At 37.4% G+C, this 18,718-nt stretch overlaps 1 protein-coding gene across 1 annotated transcript in view; it reads left to right on the forward strand.

Moving 5' to 3' along the window:
* Window positions 1-18,599, forward strand: part of LOC104492474 (steryl-sulfatase-like) — a gene marked incomplete at its 3' end in the record, with an annotated part of 19,510 nt that extends 911 nt beyond the window's left edge. The window contains exons 2-5 of the mRNA XM_010135041.1: window positions 2,740-2,861; window positions 5,392-5,514; window positions 11,252-11,675; window positions 18,463-18,599. Of these exons, the coding sequence (XP_010133343.1) occupies window positions 2,740-2,861; window positions 5,392-5,514; window positions 11,252-11,675; window positions 18,463-18,599 (806 nt within the window). The remainder of the gene's footprint in view (window positions 1-2,739; window positions 2,862-5,391; window positions 5,515-11,251; window positions 11,676-18,462) is intronic.
* Window positions 18,600-18,718: the final 119 nt, after the last annotated feature.

An 18,718-nucleotide genomic window follows, 5' to 3' on the forward strand; every position in this document is an offset into this window, starting at 1 on the left:
TCGTAACTCAAACAAAAAAGAACTCAAGTTACGTCTTCTAATTTTGAATAGGAAAAAACTACATACAACAGAATCACAGAATGGTAGGGGTTGAAAGGAACCTCTTGGCACCTTGCTAAAGCAGGTTCACCTAGATCAGATTGTACAGAAATGCATCCAGGTGGGTTTTTAAAGTCTGTAGAGAGGGAGACCGCACAACCTCTCTGGGCAGCCTGTTCCAGTGCTCTGTCACCCTCAAAGTAATGAAGTTTTTTTCTTATGTTTAGGTGGAACTTCCTGTGTTCTAGTTTGTACCCATTGCCCCTTGTCCTATTACTGGGCACTACTGAAAAGAGTCTGGCCCCATCCTCTTGAGACCCACCCTCTAGATATTTGTAAGAATTTATAAGATCCCCTCTCAGTCTTCTCCAGGCTAAACAGACCCAGATCTCTCAGCCTTTCCTCATAAGAGAGATGCTCCAGTCCCCTCATCATCTTCACAGTCCACCTCTGCTGGACTCTCTCCAGTAGTTCCCTGTCTCTCTTGAACTGGGAAGCCCAAAACTGGACACAGTACTCCAGATGTGGCCTCACTAGGACAGAGTAGAGGGGGAGGAGAACCTTCCTTACACACCTCTTATTGCACCCCAGGATACCATTGGCCTTCTTGGCCACAAGGGCACACTGCTGGTTCATTGTTAACTTGTAGCCACCAGGACTTCCAGGTCCTTCTCGCCAGAGCTCCTTTCCGGGAGGTCAACCTCTATCCTGTCCTGGTACGTGGGGTTATTCCTCCCCTGGTGCAGGACTCTGCACTTGCCCTTGCTGATCTTCATTTGATTCCTCTCCACCCAACTCTTCAGGTCTCACTGAATGGCAGTGCAGCCTTCTGGAGTGTCAGCCACTTCCCCCAGTTTTGTACCATCAGCAAACTTGCTGAGGGTACACTCTGTCCCTTCTTCCAGGTCATTCATGAGTAAGTAGAACAGTACTGACCCCAGGGGAACACCACTAGCTTCAGGCCTCCAACTAGACTGCACCACTGATCACAACTCTTTGAGCTCTGCCATTCAGCCAGTTCTCAATCCACCTCACTGTCCACTCATGTAACCCACACTTCCTGAGTTTTTCTATGAGGATATTATAGGAACCAGTGTCAAAAGCCTTCCTGAAGTTGAGGTAGACAACATCCACTGCTCTCCCCTCATCTACCCATCTAGTCACACCATTGTAGAAGCCTGTCAGGTTGGTCAAGCATGGTTTCCCCTTGGTGAATCCGTGCTGACTACTGCTGCTAACCTTCTTTTCTTCCACTAGCTTCAGGCCTCCAACTAGACTGCACCACTGATCACAACTCCTTGAGCTCTGCCATTCAGCCAGTTCTCAATCCACCTCACTGTCCACTCATGTAACCCACACTTCCTGAGTTTTTCTATGAGGATATTATAGGAACCAGTGTCAAAAGCCTTCCTGAAGTTGAGGTAGACAACATCCACTGCTCTCCCCTCATCTACCCATCTAGTCACACCATTGTAGAAGCCTGTCAGGTTGGTCAAGCATGGTTTCCCCTTGGTGAATCCCGTGCTGACTACTGCTGCTAACCTTCTTTTCTTCCACATTCTTAGAGATGCCCTCCAGAATGAGCTGTTCCATCACCTTTCCAGAGATGGAGGTGAGACAGACTGGCCCTTAGTTGTCAGGGTCCTCCTTCTTGCCCTTTTTGAAGACTGGAGTGACATTGGCTCTCCTCCAGTCCTCAGGCACCTCTCCTGTTCTCCATGACTTTTCAAAGATCATAGGGAGTGGCTTAGCCAAAACATCTGCCAGCTCCCTCAGCAGTCATGGGTGTATCCCATTGGGGTGCAAGGGATTTGTGGATGTCCATCTTGCCTAAATGATCTCTAATTCCATCCTCCTTGACCACACCAATGCTTGGATCACTCCCCTTACAAGGACCAGAGCTTCTCCAAGATCTATGTTCTCTGATGTGAGAATTCAGAATTAGATCTTTGGCATATGAAGAAGTTTTATCATACTACTTGTTATCAGTAGGTGATATTGTAGGTGTTTAAGAAGTCTGTTGGAAAATTAATGTTTCTGACTCTTCAGACTTAAATGATGGGAGAGCTAGTGTGCCTTGAGCCAGGTCACAGACAAGTTTCCCATACAGATGGGTCTAATATTTCAGACAGTCATGTCAGACATGTAAACATCATTGATATAGAGCCTAACACAGAGACATAACCATTTGGATCTCCCCTAATAACTGATACCACCATACAACATTTCCCCTACCTCAAAAACTTTTGCTGTGGAAAGACAGAAGTGACACCAAATAAAGAGTAAGGAACCACACAACCTTTCTCCAGTTTCTCCTCGCTCCATTGCTGAAGCAGAAATGTCATGTAATTAGCAACCTTATAGTTCTGAGTCAAGGAATGCATTAAAAAGAGTTGCAGTACAGTATGTCTAGGTGTCTCTGTTCAGTACTGGCTGTGAAGAGTAGATGAAAGTGGGGAAAATTTTTTGTCACAATGCCATAGTGTCTCAGTTCAGTGTTGACACCTAATGTAAAGTATTTGTCACAATAGTATTTAGAATTGCAACATCACCATGGTTGTGATCATTTGCATACAGTAAGTCTTAACTTGATTTTCCTGATATTTTTTGCCTTGAATACCTTGATCTCGCCATGCCCATTTCCAGATAATCGTCTTTGTGTATTCTTTTTTTTTTTTTTTCCTGCTTATGTTTTTCTAGAACCCCTAATATTGACAGGCTAGCAGAGGAAGGAGTGACGCTTACTCAGCATATAGCAGCATCTCCACTTTGTACTCCAAGCAGGGCAGCTTTCCTGACAGGGAGATATCCTATCAGATCAGGTAAAGTCCCATTACTATATATATATATATTATTTTATTTGCAGTAAATCATATGTATTTTTTTCTGTGACCTTTCTTAATATCTTCATCATTACTGGCTTAGGTGCTCATTTCAGTGACTGATCAAGCTCAGCAGACATTTGAAATCTTCTATATATGTGGGAAATTTTCACATTTCAAAAGAGTTAACATAAAAATAAAGCTTTTTAATAGAGAAAAAAATTTTTTATTACTAAGTTAAAAATCTGACTGTGGTTATTTAAGGAGCAGACAAATTCTGTTGAATTCCTTCACTGTCCAAATGACCATGGGCTCTTTGCCTGCCTCTCCAGTTGCATTCAGGCTGCTCCCAGGATGTTGGTGGGCAGCCTGAGTCTTAAAGATCACAGAGATACATCTAGAAAGACACAATGGAAGAACCTGTTTTCAATCCCTCTGCTCAGACATTTCTGTTTCTACAAAACCATTTGGTTTAGAAAAATTGTTATTTTTTCAGGGAGATGGGTGGTTAGCTGGCTGGAAGGACAGTTCATTAAGTTATTCCAGCAGCCCTTAAAACTGGGAAGAAGAAAGCAAAAAAACCTCCCTTCTTTTTAGGTATTTTTGTTCCATGTCTACGCATACACAGTGTTAACTATCCTATGAATACATGCATTTAAAATCTTCTTTTGCTTTTAAAGTACCTGATGCAAAGCCCATTTGAATCAGTGAAGATCCAGTCTGTTTATTTTAGTGTGCTGGGACTGAGCCCCTCAGTGCTTAACCATGCAACTTTAACATTCCCTTAACATCATTTTTAGCAAGGATCATTATACATTAATCAGATCACTTGTTCATTAGTGATAAAACATCCTGTCCTTGCTTCTGGGAATGAAAGCAAAGCAAGACTCTGGAGCCTACTTGATACGTTCATGCTCATTCAAATCAAGTAACAAGCTTCTGCAAAAAGTGCCAGCTAATATAACTTGCTAAATTTTCCATTACATTCAGCTGCAAAGAAAAATTTTATATACCTGTTAGAACTATATTGCTATTAATATTTACTGTAGGTAAAGCCACAGGTCACTTTCCATTACAATCCTTGTTCTTATTTCTAAAAAATTATCATTTGAAATGGTTTTTTTTATTCACTGCTCTGCTCTCATTCATACCTAATCATTTCCATGTAGGTGCAAAAACTGAACTTTGTCTTAAATTATAAAATTGATAAATACAGACTATTTCCAAACATCACTGAAGAATTGGTAAAGGAAGAGATAGAAGAGACTAGAATCATGATGTGGAAAAAAGTGTTAGAAATTTAAAATTCCTGCTAATAGAGCTAAAGAAAAATATTCCAGAATGCAGTATTTGATGAGATACAAATTCAGGGAAAGGTAACAATGAAAAAAAAAAATCATGGTTCTGTAATTTCATTCTGGTAACTTAAGGGAATTTCACTGATACCAGTTACAGGAGAATGAAGTACGTAAAAATAAATGTAAATACATAATAATTAAAGTGCAGATATGTATAGAGGACTACAGGTACCTAAAGGGTAGATCAGTAAAGCTAAGTGTGGTGAAAAACTGAAGTCAACATTTGAAGGGTAGATTGAGCTCTCTTTAATAAACCAGTCTAACAAGTCTTTTTCTCGTCTAACCACAAGGGATACCTGAGGGAAGATTCTGGTTGTCTACATCAGTCAGTCATGTAGCTTTGGCACTACAATCATCCAGTTGCATAATTCAGACTTCCTGGAGATACATCTGCACAGATTTGCATAGATACACTGTGTTCTGTCTGTGTAGACTCAGAGCCAGCTCTCATCTGCAGTCCTAGTAATCCAATTTTCATGAACCTGAACTCTCAAGTTCCTCATCCTGAGAGTAGTTTATAAGCTCAAGTTTGTGTTCCTCAGACTCTAGGTATATAAAAATTACTGAGTGCAATGAATCGTGTGTCTTCATGCCATCGGAGCACTAGTCCACTCCTACCAAAGCTGAGTGCCCTAGCCACTCTATTTTCAGAATCAGGTGCTCTCTTGCTCTTTTGTGACCTCATGGTATTTACATATCTAGCTGTAAGACTACCCTGTTTCAACTGCCTTCTCTCGGATAACCTCAAAGGCTTGTAGAAATCAACATATGAGGAAAGTGGAAGTTCTAAGAGTAGAACAGGGGAGTCATCACGCTTAGTTCTCAGCTCCATTCCTTCCTCGTGTACAGGCAAAATAAATCATGCAATCTTAACTTCTTTCAGATAGGTTAGTCCTTAGAAGATCTACAGAAGGGGCTGCAGCTGTTTGTGATGTCTGGCCCCTTGGTTATAAGCAGATTTTTTTTCTCCAATTCTCAATTTCTGTTGTCAATATAGAAGAGACCTCGTTCAGTTAAATGGATGATTCCATTTGCCACTTGCAACATCTAGCATCTGATGATAATATGTTATTTAAGTGATACCACCTAAAGCAAAAAAGTGCAGACAGAAAGAATTAATGGAAATTGTTTCACTGTATTACCCAAGTCTTATTAATTTTCATTGTACTTAGGAATGGCTGCCTTCTCACAAGTTGGTGTCTTCTTATTTTCTGCCTCTTCTGGGGGACTTCCTTCTGAAGAAATAACTTTTCCCAAACTCCTGAAGCACAGAGGTTATGCAACAGCTCTAATAGGTAAAATTGCTTACATATACAGCATTATTTTTCATTCTTTTCAATCAAAAGAACACTGGCTTTCCATATAGGCTATTAAGGGTCTGCATTAAGCTTTTTTCCCCCCCACAGCATAGTGAGTTTATTTTTCTGGCACAAAGTTGAACACATTTCTATCCATATGTGAAACACTAATCGGGTAAGTATGTCTAATTCACTTGTGTAGTTATAGTCTAATTGTGCAAGGTACTGAAGAAACATGATGAAGAAATCGAAAATTAGTCAAGCTCTTGAGAAGTTTCCAGTATAAATAGGAGTTGGATTACAATAGAGAGACGATGAGGGATTGATTGCAGGGTACAAGTCAGCACAATGGTGGGGTTCATTTCACCGGTGTTCAAATACCCGTGAAGTAGATAATGTAGTACCTGGACTAACCATCTGGATTCTTTTCTTAGTCATCAGGCAGAAATGGGTATTTCTAGGAAATTTGTCTCATCCTGTGGTAGATGTTTAATAGAAAAATGTGTTTCTCATTATAAAGATAGTTCAGACAACTATCTGCAGCATAAATATCCAGTGATGAGTAAAGGGAATTCCACTAGATGAATATTAAACAGAATTGGAATGAACAGCATAAAGGTATAACATTTAAATAATGTGTTTTTTCTCTTTCTGAGTTGGCCGCTGACTTATTCCATGCTGCTGACATTTTAGAAGAGCTTTCTGAAATAAAACTTGTATTTCTGCACTGAAATTGTCAGGAAATAGTTGTTTAGAGAACATCATACAGGAATGTTACTGTGTTAATTTAGATGATGGATGCACCCAATTTGGTTTTTAAATGTAGAGGCTTGCAATTTTGCAAGTAATTTTTGTTTAAAAAAATCAGGCTGTTCATCAGGGCTAACAATTTACACCACTGTTCAAAAAATATCTGCATTATGTAGATAACTAATGTTGATGTTCCTAACTAAAATTCCTACTTGGCTATACCGCAGTCTTTGGAAGCATAAAATATCTTGATACCCTGACAGATTCAAAAGAGGAAAACAGAAAGTCTTAGCTCAAATATAGTGCAGGTGTATTTGAACTAGAGTAGAAAAAAGCTATTCACAATTTGTTATGTTCATTGTGGAGTTAAGTCTTATTGCTCCATGTTCAATCAAAGACTGCAAAAAAAAAAATCTTTTTCCGTTTGTAACAAGCACTGTAATACAAGTCATTTTCTGGGGCTGACCTAGTTAATGTTCTTTTTTTAACTACTTTCATTGCAACATGACAGCTTGCCTCTTAGATCTCCAGAAGTTATCTCCATGATGCTTAATGAACAATTCTTCCAAGTGGCCTGAATGATAGCTGTGAAACCATAAGATGTGATATTACCATATCCTTGGAGTATAATGAAGGCTTCCAAAAATCAAGAAGTGCATTAAAATTAAGGATAAAGCATATGTAAATGACAAGAAAAATTATGTAGATTTGAAGACTAGATAGACTCTGATTCCCTACCAGCCCATTTTCTGCCTCTGCTGGTATTCTTATCACATCATATTGGTCTAGGTCAGGGAGTCTTTGCTTGGTTCAATCTAACTCAGCAGTTCCCAAACAATTAATTGTCAAATCCTGTACCAGTGATGGATTGGCATAAAGGTAATTTGAATCCTTTCAGTTCCTCAACCTATACTGTCACTTTTTTTTTTTTTTTTTTGGCCAAGTTTCTCTCCACTTTACTCTCTAAGGACAGTTTTGTCTTCCCTAAATGCAATTTCCTTTTTTTAAAATTTTTTTTCCCCTCCTCTGAATATATGCTTCTTCTTGCTTGGTGTGACCCTGAATATGTTTAAGCTACAAATCTACTTTATATGCTTTTTTACCTCATTGTTTTTCCCCTGTGACATAAAGAAGCTGATATCCAATAAATCTGACAGAAAGAGACACAGTCAGAGAATCTGCAACAAACCCTAATTTTCTCAAAAAAGGCAGATGCATTGAATATGTAATATTTCACCAGTTAAGGATCCTAGAGAGTAGCAGGAAATGTTTATGATTTTTAGGAAGTAGCTATTTATAGTGCAAAGATTTTACTGAAGGTAAATGGGTATTATTTTACCTACAGCTATACTCAATTGCAGGTAAGTAAAGGTCAGCTTTTCCTCATTACTGTTATCCAGTGTGTGGTCTAGCATCCAAAGAAGTTTAAAATCCAGCTGTATAGCTTATCTGCGATGTTTAAAATACTGATGGGTAAACTGTATCTTTTCTCCAGAATGAGGTGCTGTAATATTTGGACACATCACAGTACTGATGTTTCAAATACAAGATTGGCTGAGTCTGAGGAGTAGGATTAATAGAACAGTTATGTATAGAACAGCTTAAAATCTGACCATATTAATAGATGCATATATACATAATATTATTATTGCTTTGTACTCATATAAATATATTCATCTGAGCACATAAAGTATTTCTGTTTGCATCTTGCTCTGCATCTTGTATCATATCATTTATCTGAAGAGCACAAAATCATACCAAAAGAGCTATATCATTATGTACAAGTCAATCATCAGATTACCTTTCCCTTGACAGAGGAAAAGGAAGCAGAGGGGAAAAATGGATTTTTGCAGCCTTTTCAGCACTCTGGGTTCTGAAAAACTGAGTCCCAAATGAAGTTTCTCGGCAGAATAGGATTTGCCTCTCATTTCCACTTGCCTTTCATTGCATTGCTTTTACTCTGCAGAAATCTTAATTGAGGCTGAAGGAAAGGGAAAAAAGCCTGGGTTTCAAACTGTTAAGATACTCGTAGTTTATAATTAACAGTATGAATCTGCCTCAAAAGCTTGGTGGAATCTGCTGAAATGCATATGGTGCTTGTGTGAAATGTCCATACCATGAAGCTTCACTTGGCAGAGAGGTGACATTTTGCGTTTTGCACTGCTCTCAGGCTCAGAAGGGCCCAGAGTGTAAAGCACGTTACAGTAATCTGTTGAAACACTAGCTCAAGGCAGGGATTATTGTCATAAGGAGTGAAAACAAAAAGTATTGTGGACTCAGTCATCACTTGCTTTTTCAGAGTAGCGTAGGATCTATCAAAATCCTCTTCCTTGTCAGCCATTTGAAAATGGCAACTGTGTCTTCACAGCAGTGATAAAATTTGAACCAGTGGTTCTGTTGCTTTTCCCAGGTAACCTGCTGTCTGCTTTGTTTGACTTAAGCTGCCTCTGATACAAATCTTTTTTTTTTTTTTTGAGGCCCAAGTTCATGTTGACATTGAGCAATTTGTTGTGCTTGCTAAAACCCTTTAGATAAAAATAGGTCCTATATTTTCCTCTGTCCTAATTTGTTGTTGCAAGATTGTGTCCTGGCTTGCCATGTCTAGTGGTATTGAGATCCAGTTGAAACAAACTTCTTTATAACATAATGAATGACCTTGAAAGTATATTTAATTTGTTTGGGTTTCTTTTTCATGTTTTTTAACTGAATTATAGTATATTTATATATAGTACATTATGTATTTATATAGTATATAGTAGGTTTTTTTACTGAATTATTATATATGCTTTGAGATTGAAAAATATCAGAAAAAATTGAAAATTAAAGCTTTAATATCATTTATATTCATGATTATAAGGCTCTACCTTTATTTCGGTTATCTGACTTGAGAGTTGTTTCATGCTTTCCTTGCTACACATCCGGCTTTATGATTGTTGTATAAAGACAATCATGCAAACCTAAGGGAAAACATTGAAGCATTTATTTTCTGGAATCTGTGTCTTTGCTTGCTGGGAATGAAATTCAGAGTTTCAGTCTTAGCTAGCCATTTTTGCACCATTTAACATCTAAAAATTCAGTACTGTGGTCTGTATTGCTGTTTTTGTAATTGGCCACAATAACGTTCACTGGGCCGTGTCAAAAGTAGTGATAACAGCTATTCTACCTACAGAAAGCAGAATACCACCTCAGTTGAGGGGCCATCTGACAGTAAGTGGGAAAACTTCTGATGGGATGAGAAAGCTTTAGAGGTTTCCGTTTCACTAGCATATAATCAGACCTAATAATTCTTTTATACCTGCTTCTATGATGTACAGAAGGTATTTCTAACCTAAGACCACCAAGAGATGTACAAGGAGAACTGAATTCAGCTAAGCATTTGGTTAGGCTGAAGGTTTCTGTGATATTTTTCCCCACCTTTGCTAACGGGTGAACTTAGGCAAGTGACATTCCCATCCTGTACCTTAGTTCTGCCACTCGTGAAAAGTAATAGTGACATCAAGCCCATTTGCTAGGTACTGTTTCAAAAAATCAGAAGTGACCTCCCTCTCCTCCCTCTTTGGTACTGCAGTACCCCTGTTTCTCATTGCCAAAGGCAGAAGCGCAGGGTGAATATGCTGCTCTCCAGACCCAGGAGAATGTCAGGACCGCCTGCATCAGGACTCCTTTTTGCAGATGTGTAAGAGCTGGGATGGTGCAAGAAAGGGGAAAATTCTATATGTGCTTTTTTCCTTTCATGTACTTCCTACTATTTGTATGCTGAAGTCTCTAGAACAAAATACGGGGATTTTCTTGGGGCTGGATTACGGGGTTGAGAACAACTAGGTTTTCAGGGTGGTTTTTTTTTTTTTCTTGTAAGATCACAGCCCCTGAATTATGTTGGTCATGCTTAGGGATTTGATTCAGAAAAAGTAATTAAAATTTGTCCCAGAAATATATATTGTCATTTGTTTTGTCAAGGGCGACACATTTTGTCAAATATTCAACACATTTCCTTGCTGAGACCAAAGAGCATAGCTCTAGCTATAATTTATGTCAATAGGCTTAACTGAATTTGAATTTTTTTATATTATGCATTTGAATTTAAATAACAGCTACCAGTTAGGTCTGTTGCACTAAGTGATGCATAAGCATATGGTAAGAGGTTGTACCTGAGTCATAGAACAAATTGTCTAGATACTTACTGTAATCAGCATGAACATAGATTATGCTACTGTAAAGCAAATGAGACTCGCTGTTTTCTTGTGTCAGTCAGTGTCCAACATTATTGCAGAATTAGAATGATTTCCTAGTGAGGCAAAATGCTGAGAGAGATAGTATTTGGTGGTCATTTACTTGTTACTGTTCTTTCTTTTTATCTACGTGTATATATATATATATATAAACTCACTCTGTATATATGCATCTACAATGAGAAAGATTGGCAATTTCAAAGATTTTGCAATCATTTAAATAATGAATGCCTTGGTGATCTCACCAGTCTTGATTTACTTCTTGTTTGTTTCTGTTTTTTTCTTTAAAAAAAAAAAAAAAACAAAGTAGTCAAATGTGAATGATTCACCAGAAAAAATTCAGAAAAGATGTTTCATAGCTCCATATTAGATCTTCCTAAGAAGGTGTTAGCTGCCTCAAAATGGTGATTTCTTATGACTGCTGAAATACACATGCACAAAGGAGTAATTTTCAAAGTTAACTGTCTGTTAGGGCTCTGTTGCTCTTCAGTGATCTGCTAGCCCACTCGGAATTTAATGCTCTCAATCAGGAGCTGTGCCAAACTATTTCTAACTAAAACAAAGAGGCAGACATGAAGCAAAGTCTTTGATGAAGGCGTAAAGAAAGCATTAGATAGAAAATAGGGATCCATGCAATAAATGCTGGGGGTGGGGGGTTAGCAGTCAGATAGTGACAATTCCATGTTTGGAATAGCGCACATTGTAAGTTTGATGATTTAACTACAAAAATACTCCCTGTCTTTCTCTCTTTGTAGGAAAGTGGCATCTTGGGATGAACTGTGAAAGCAGTAATGACTTCTGTCACCACCCCCTCAGTCATGGATTTGATTACTTTTATGGGCTTATCGTGTCCAATTTTAGAGACTGCAAACCTGGCCAAGGCAGTGTCTTTTTAAAAGGAGTTCAGAAGTACCTCATCATCCCAGTACAAATTGCTGGAATCACCCTGGTCTCCTTGGCAATAGTGCACTACACTGGCCTCCTCAAAGTACCCTTCCAAGCTTTGGGCTACTGCTTATTAATAACCGCTGTGTCACTTGCGGTTTTGATTATTTTCTTTTACAATTTTCGATACTTGAACTGCTTCTTAATGAGGGACCATCAGATTATCCAGCAACCACTATCCTATGAGAACCTAACTCAGAGACTGACAAAGGAAGCCGTACAGTTTATAGAAAGGTAGGTTCCTAACCGTTGTAAGTTATTGTTGGCATTTCACAATGTTGATGCTTCCAAAAAAGTAGAAGAAAATGTGAACTGGTAGGCACAAGAAATATGTCATTATATATTATCAGAATTTCTTTCCTTTAAAAGATGACTGAATTTAATCTTTTTAGTGGAAGTGACTGTTCTTTTCCTATAGGGAATGTCACTATTTTCTCTATAACGTTTAAAAACTTCATGTTCACATGCTTCAGAGAATGTTCTCAAAAAACATCTAACTTTTTTAGGTCTTTCATTCTTAAGAACTTAATGTGACTTGAAATATGAAATATCTTTTGTGGTGTGGCTTAATTATTTGAAAGCAGAGTGTGGATTCATAATCCATGACTCTTCTGGAATGGGAAACTGCTCTTCATTATTGATTCGTTGCATCCATTAAATGGCATTCGTAAAGCAAATTTTTTAAGATACTGTCATTTTTAGATGCCTCCACTTTTATCCCAGATTCATTTTGAAAAGATTTCATTTACAAAAATTAGGAAATATGGGTTTTTTAAAGCAGTATTTTTTTAATAGCCATCACAATGGGTCATCTAAACATTGGAAGTACAAAATCATCCTAAATTATTCTTTATTTTGGCAAAGTTAGCTACTTTGGCATAATTGTCAGCACAGGGCTTTTAATGGGATCAGATCATAAAAGTCTACATTTTATATTCTGAAATGTAAATGAATATATTTGGAGCAGAAATATTTCATCCATTGAACTCCTTGAAAAATATGCCAAAGTATTTTTTTGGTCATTTGTGAAACAAGTTGCACCATTTCTAAAAATACTTAATCCAAAGGGAAGACATGTTCTAAGGCATAAGAAGTCCCTCGATCACTATTCTGAGAAGTACATACCACGGAGTTACTGTGAATACATTCATGTGCTGTCATTGTTGAGTGAAAACTTACACCAAAGAATCAGAGGCTAAATTTTCTAGGTTTAATGACTGCACGCAGTAGTCATCAAGACTGTGAGCAAGCAAAAATGTTTATCTAAAATCTTGATCTCATACTGCAATTTTTCTGTCATTTATATCATTATAAGTATTTCATGTGGCCGTCTGTATTCATCATACCAAAATAAAATGGGTTTTATATCAAATTTCTTTAAGTGAGAAGTCTTCCCAGCAATCAACATTTTCATGAGTATTTATAAATAACATCTTCATGTGTTATAAATAGTATTTATAAATATTTCTTTATGGCAATGGTGTTATAAAGATGCCTTGTCATCTACATTCTAACTAATCTAACAGTGAAGTACTTTGTTTACTACAAACACACACACACACATCCACCCCTTTGAATATTGTTGGGAGGTTATTTGCTTAGTGACCAAGTATTTGGTGATTTTATAAGATGCTTGAGTAAATTAACTATATGTTGGTAGATTCTTCTGTGATTTACAAGTATGTAATGAGCCTGCAGAATTCATAATATTTTGGACATATCTGAATGCTTAATTGATTTCAATGCAATGACAATAAAATAGTAGCCTCAAAAGAGGTGAGTTTATGATTGGAGATCAATGCTAGAAAACTACTAAAACTCTTTTAACTTTCATAATATGCACAGTGTTATTGTATAACTTAGTCGATGTTTAGAGCTGGCAAAACAATGTATTATCTGAGGTCAGCGTAGCTTTGTTGACTCAGCTGGAGGTAAGTGGCTTTACATCAGCTGGGCACTTGGCCCCAGTTCTCAGTGTAGTTTCCAGACAGAAGTGATGTAAATTGAAGTCAAGGTTAATAGCACATATGCATAATTTACAATAAACTTTGTTGAGGGAATGCTGCAATTATAGTGAGAGTTATAAGCCAGACAATTCAGAGTCAATGTTAAATTAAAGAATATCGAAGCACATTAAAGTATTGAGAAGCAATTAGGGCATTCGAGCAATCTTAACTATGCCCTGTAGTGAATTCACATGCAAAGTATATGACCATAAAACGTGCTCCTGGGGATAGGAGTAATTAGACTAATATTCACTGAACTGATCTGTCCCATATATTAGTGTGAGCAACTAAATCAGTATTTGTTTTGACACTCTGTTTTTGACATGATATAGTTTATACCTGTCAACTCCAGTACACCAGTAGACCATTGCTTTTATGACTGGTCTACTGACTTTGGCCATTCGTAGAGGAATGGCTGTCAAGACGAAAACAGATTGCAGCAGCAGCAGTCAGACATCTGGCACTCCTAAGTGAAGGACCACTAGGTTTTTGGAAGCCAAGTTTGCTCCACAGCATTCTTGTCATTCTAGTTCCTTCAGCGAACAATCTCCCTCAACGTTCCCTTAACAACAGGTTTGACTCATGGCTTGATTTGTCATCGAGGCTCATTTTATTTAGACAATAAAGTAAGTAGAGTAGCAAGCTCAGCTCTATACATCAGTAATCCTTGTGCACATGTGGTTTTTAATATACATTTTATCATCGGACTAAAAATCATCAGCTGTCATGCATGTTTTAGTTGATTATCTTCACAGTAAATATATGATGAAGCTCCAGTCTTCAGCAGTGCTGGTACTTCCTATATAGCCCTTTTATGCTTCATTTATATATAATGTATGTGAAGAGATAGAGTTATATAACCATTGCAACATAATTTTTTATCTGTGTAAGTTTACGTGTTACCTATATTGCTGTGAATCATAGTATCTTCATAGTATCTTCGCTGGTATAGGGGGTGTAGGGGTCTAATGGGTTAAAAATGTGTGCTTTATGGTGGAATGTGAGGATAATTTCACATCTAGCAAAAAAAAAATGTTGTTCAGAAAGATGGTGCTTGTACATCATATTAAAAGTTAATTTAGAATTTATTGTGAAAAAGTAAAATGGATCCCTCTCACAGTGTGTTCCCATGGTGTTTGCAGTACAGGATCATACTTGAAATCTCAGTTTGATATGACGAGTGCGGGCCAACAAATTCAGAGCCCCACCTGTTGCTCTGCTGCCGTGGTCTTAGATTAAAATCAATGCACAGAAAAACAAACAAAATTACCCAATGAGTTTTCAATGCAGCAAGCATTTAGAGCAAAATTGCAAGAAAAAAAAATGTAAGACCTATGTGTGAAGCATAAAGTCAGATTAGTTGTAACTTGCTCTCGCACCCACTTTAAAGCACTTTACAGCTCAAGCCTGAATTAAATCCTTGAGTAATGCAAGACTAAAATGCAGAGAGGTCACCAGCAACATGATGTTTTTAGATGTTTTTGAGATCAGTTAAACACAGATTAAAGAATGTCTTATGTCAGATGTGTGTAATCTCTTGGGCTATTCAGTAAATTGAAAAGACTGTGATTCATGTTAGGGTAAAAAAAAAATTATTATATTTGAGTAGGTGAATCTCAGATCTTTTGAAACTGAAGTTCCCTGTGTTTGCACTGTGTAAAATATAGTGGCAATACATTTTTGAAGGAGCTGTTTACTGAAGTGGTTCAGGAGTTAAGCTGTTATTGTCAATTTTCTCTCCTACCTTCTAGCAGATATTGTCTTTCCATTTTCAAGGTCACGGTAAAGGTAGTCGGTTATGATTCTCCTCAAAGAGTTTTGGCAGGAGATAAATAGCTGCCTGTGATCTTATATAGGATATTAATAGGTGAGACAATTCTCCACCTGATGGTGAGCTGTCAATCAGAACCTGTCAATTTGAGTTGCAAAGAAGAGAATGACGTAGTGCCCTTCCATATCAACCATTGATTCAATGACTCTTCATGCAAGTTAGATCTTTGTGTCAGTTCCATTACAAAAAAACAAAACAAAACAAAACAAAAAAAAAACCCATAACAAATTGGAGTTATTGTCTCTTGAAAATAACATTTATAGTGCTGGCTTTTACTACTCACTTTTAGCAAGACAGGTATACATTTAGAAGTATGCACTTTCTCTGTGACATTAGAATAAGGCAGTTTGCATGATAAGTTGTGCCTATGCCATTAGAAGTATAAAATAATGTTTTGCGATGTTTTACCCTAGAATTTGTATATTACTCTCAATTCAGTGAACTGTATTTAAGGAAAAAGTCGAAGATAATCCCATGCTGTAAAATATGCAGTTGTAAAACAAAAATCAGCCGCTTTGCAGAAATGTTCTTTAATGAAAGGTCAATGTTACATTAATGTACATATTAAATATTAGTTACAAATATACATCTTTTTTTACTTGAGGTGCTGATATTTTCAATCTTTGACTCAGAAGACTTGTTATTTGTTGCTGCAGTAGTGAAAAGTATGATCTCTCACATAGCAACAAACACAACGTCATTGGCAAGTGTATCTTTTATGAAAAATACTTTTATTTTTTAATTTGTACTTTATAATACTAAGATAATACAGATAATACAATACTGAGATAATACATGCACAAATGGTTGAAGGTAATCCAAATAATTTTGTTTCCATTTTCCTCATGACAAATGTTCTGTTTACTCTGTTATTTTTTTTAAAAAGGAGAAACTTTTTATGAAGAAAAAGTCTCAGCGAGAAACACACTGAGTCATCTGGATAAAATTTTCACATTTTGTGTATATGTACTGCTGCATATGCCAGTAAAAATGAAAATTTTAACCATTCAACTTGTGTAAAGACAGATGCAACCAAAGAGAGAAAGGAAAAATGGATCATAAATATACTAGATTAAAATTAGTTATTTTTAATTAAGAGTATTGATATCAGATGAATACCTTTCATTAAACTGTTTTCAGGTTTTAAAGGTTAGAATTTTTTTCATTTTAAAGAAATATTTTGTGTGTGCATATCTGTTGTTCCTCCACTCATTAAGGGGTGGATGAATCAACTACATTATGAAATATGTAGTCTCCCTTTGATGTTGATGTGAATCACAGGTATTATCCACAGCAGACTGGCAAAAGGAAATTACCACAGAATCATAGAGTCATAGAATGATCTGGGTTGGAAGGAACCTTAAAGATCATCCAGTTCCAAAACCCTCTGCCCCTTCCACTAGATCAGATTGCTCAAAGCCCATCCAGCCTGGTCTTGAACACTTCCAGGGAGGCAATATCCACAGCCTCTCTGGGCAACCTGTTCCCATGTCTCCCCTGCTTACGGTAAAGAATTTCTTCTAATATCAAACCTATATCTACCCTGGTTTTGGTTTGAAACTGTTACCCCTTGTCCTATCACTACACTCCCTGATAAAGAGTCCCTCCTCATCTTTCCTGTGGGTCCCCTGCAGGTATTGAAAGGCTGCTGTAAGGTCTCCAAAGAGCCTTCTCTCTCCAGGCTGAACAACCCCAACCCTCTCAGCCTGTACTCATAGGAGAGGTGCCCCAACCCCCTGATTGTCTTCGTGGACCTTCTGTAGACCTGCTTGAGCAGATCCATGTCTTTCTTACGCTGGGAGCTCCAAAGCTGGATGCAGTACTCCAGGTGGAATCTCATGAGAGTGGAGTCGAGGAGCAGAATCACCTCCTTTGACCTGCTGGCCACGCTTCTTTTGATGCAGCCCAGGATACAGTTGGCTTTCTGGGCTGTGAGCACTCATTGCTAACTCTTACTCAGTTTTTCATCCACCAACAGTCCCAATCTCCGCAGGGCTGCTCTCAATCCACTCACCACCCTGTATTTGTGCTTGGGATTGACTCATCCTATGTGCAGGACCTTGCACTTGGACATGTTATACTTCATGAGGTTTGCATGTGCCCACCTCTCAAGCCTGTCAAGGTCCCTCTGGATGGCAGAAATACAGTAAATAAACCCAAAAGTACTCTGTAATTAAGTGCTTTAAATTGAGATCCAGACAAGTTTTCTGGGTAATGCTTTTGTGATTCAACTGATATTTACAATATGCATAATGTACTACAAATGCTGTTATGGCGTATAGCAGTAAATTTGGCTAGTACTAAGTTCTATAAATAATGCATAAAGGAAAGTTCTTACTTGAGCTGTGTTTTCACAGCCTGCTGGAACTGATCATAAATATCATGCCGACAGATCATATGAACTGCAAAATTTACAGAGTATATATTGCACTCTTTCTTTTGTGTCAGTTGAGGAAATGGACTGAAGACAGTGGAGGCTGATCACTACTGTGAGAGGAAAAAACTTTATATTAATATGTACATTGAGATTACTTAATCTTTGGTACAACATATTTGTAGTGTTATGGACTGATTACATGCATACACACACAGTGCATTAAATGAGAAGATATTTAGTCATATACCTTAGTCCACAATAAAGAAGGAGTAAAAGTACTAGTATACTGGATTTAACATAGTTGATGATATTATGGCATTTGTGATCTTGGTCCTCATAATAGTCTAGCTGGTTAGCTTCAATATGACTTTGTGAGGAAGGTAATTGTGTTTCACATATATATGTAGCGTTGTAGGTATGGTTTTGAACAGCAATTCTATTCAGGCTTTTAAATATGTACTTGCAAAAAAAAGAGAGGGGCTTATAGGCAGAAACTGCTAGGGTCCTGGCTTCAAACAAGTCTTCTTTCGATATATATATCAAACAATATTTAGTTAGATTTTGTCATTTATGTTTGCTTTCAATTCAGTTAATGGCATTTTTACTGTGTGTGAGTGTGTGTTCATGACTGCAATCAGTTATAACTGTAATCAGTTATAGTATTCTTTTTTCTCCTTTGTTTTTGTGCTCAGTATTTTTTATTTGATTTGGTTTGGTTTTTAGCTCTGTAGAAAGATTTCTGTGTAGAAATTTTGTTATAAAATATGCTAAGGATTTGGGGTTTTGTTTTGTTTTGTTTTTTCCCAGGAACACTGATGCACCATTTCTTCTTCTCCTGTCTTATCTTCATGTCCATACTGCTCTATATGCTTCAAAAAATTTCAGAGGAAAGAGCAAGCATGGTGTATATGGGGATGCAGTGGAGGAAATGGACTGGAGTGTAGGTATGTAACAGCAATAGACGGAATTCATGGAGCACTTAGATTCATGTCTATCAAATGCAGACTTCTGTACTTTGGATGTCTACGGTATATCTGGCATACTTGTCCATTTATACTTAGGG

Source organism: Buceros rhinoceros, unplaced genomic scaffold (assembly GCF_000710305.1).
Source record: "Buceros rhinoceros silvestris isolate BGI_N320 unplaced genomic scaffold, ASM71030v1 scaffold14374, whole genome shotgun sequence".
Classification (NCBI taxonomy): domain Eukaryota; kingdom Metazoa; phylum Chordata; class Aves; order Bucerotiformes; family Bucerotidae; genus Buceros; species Buceros rhinoceros.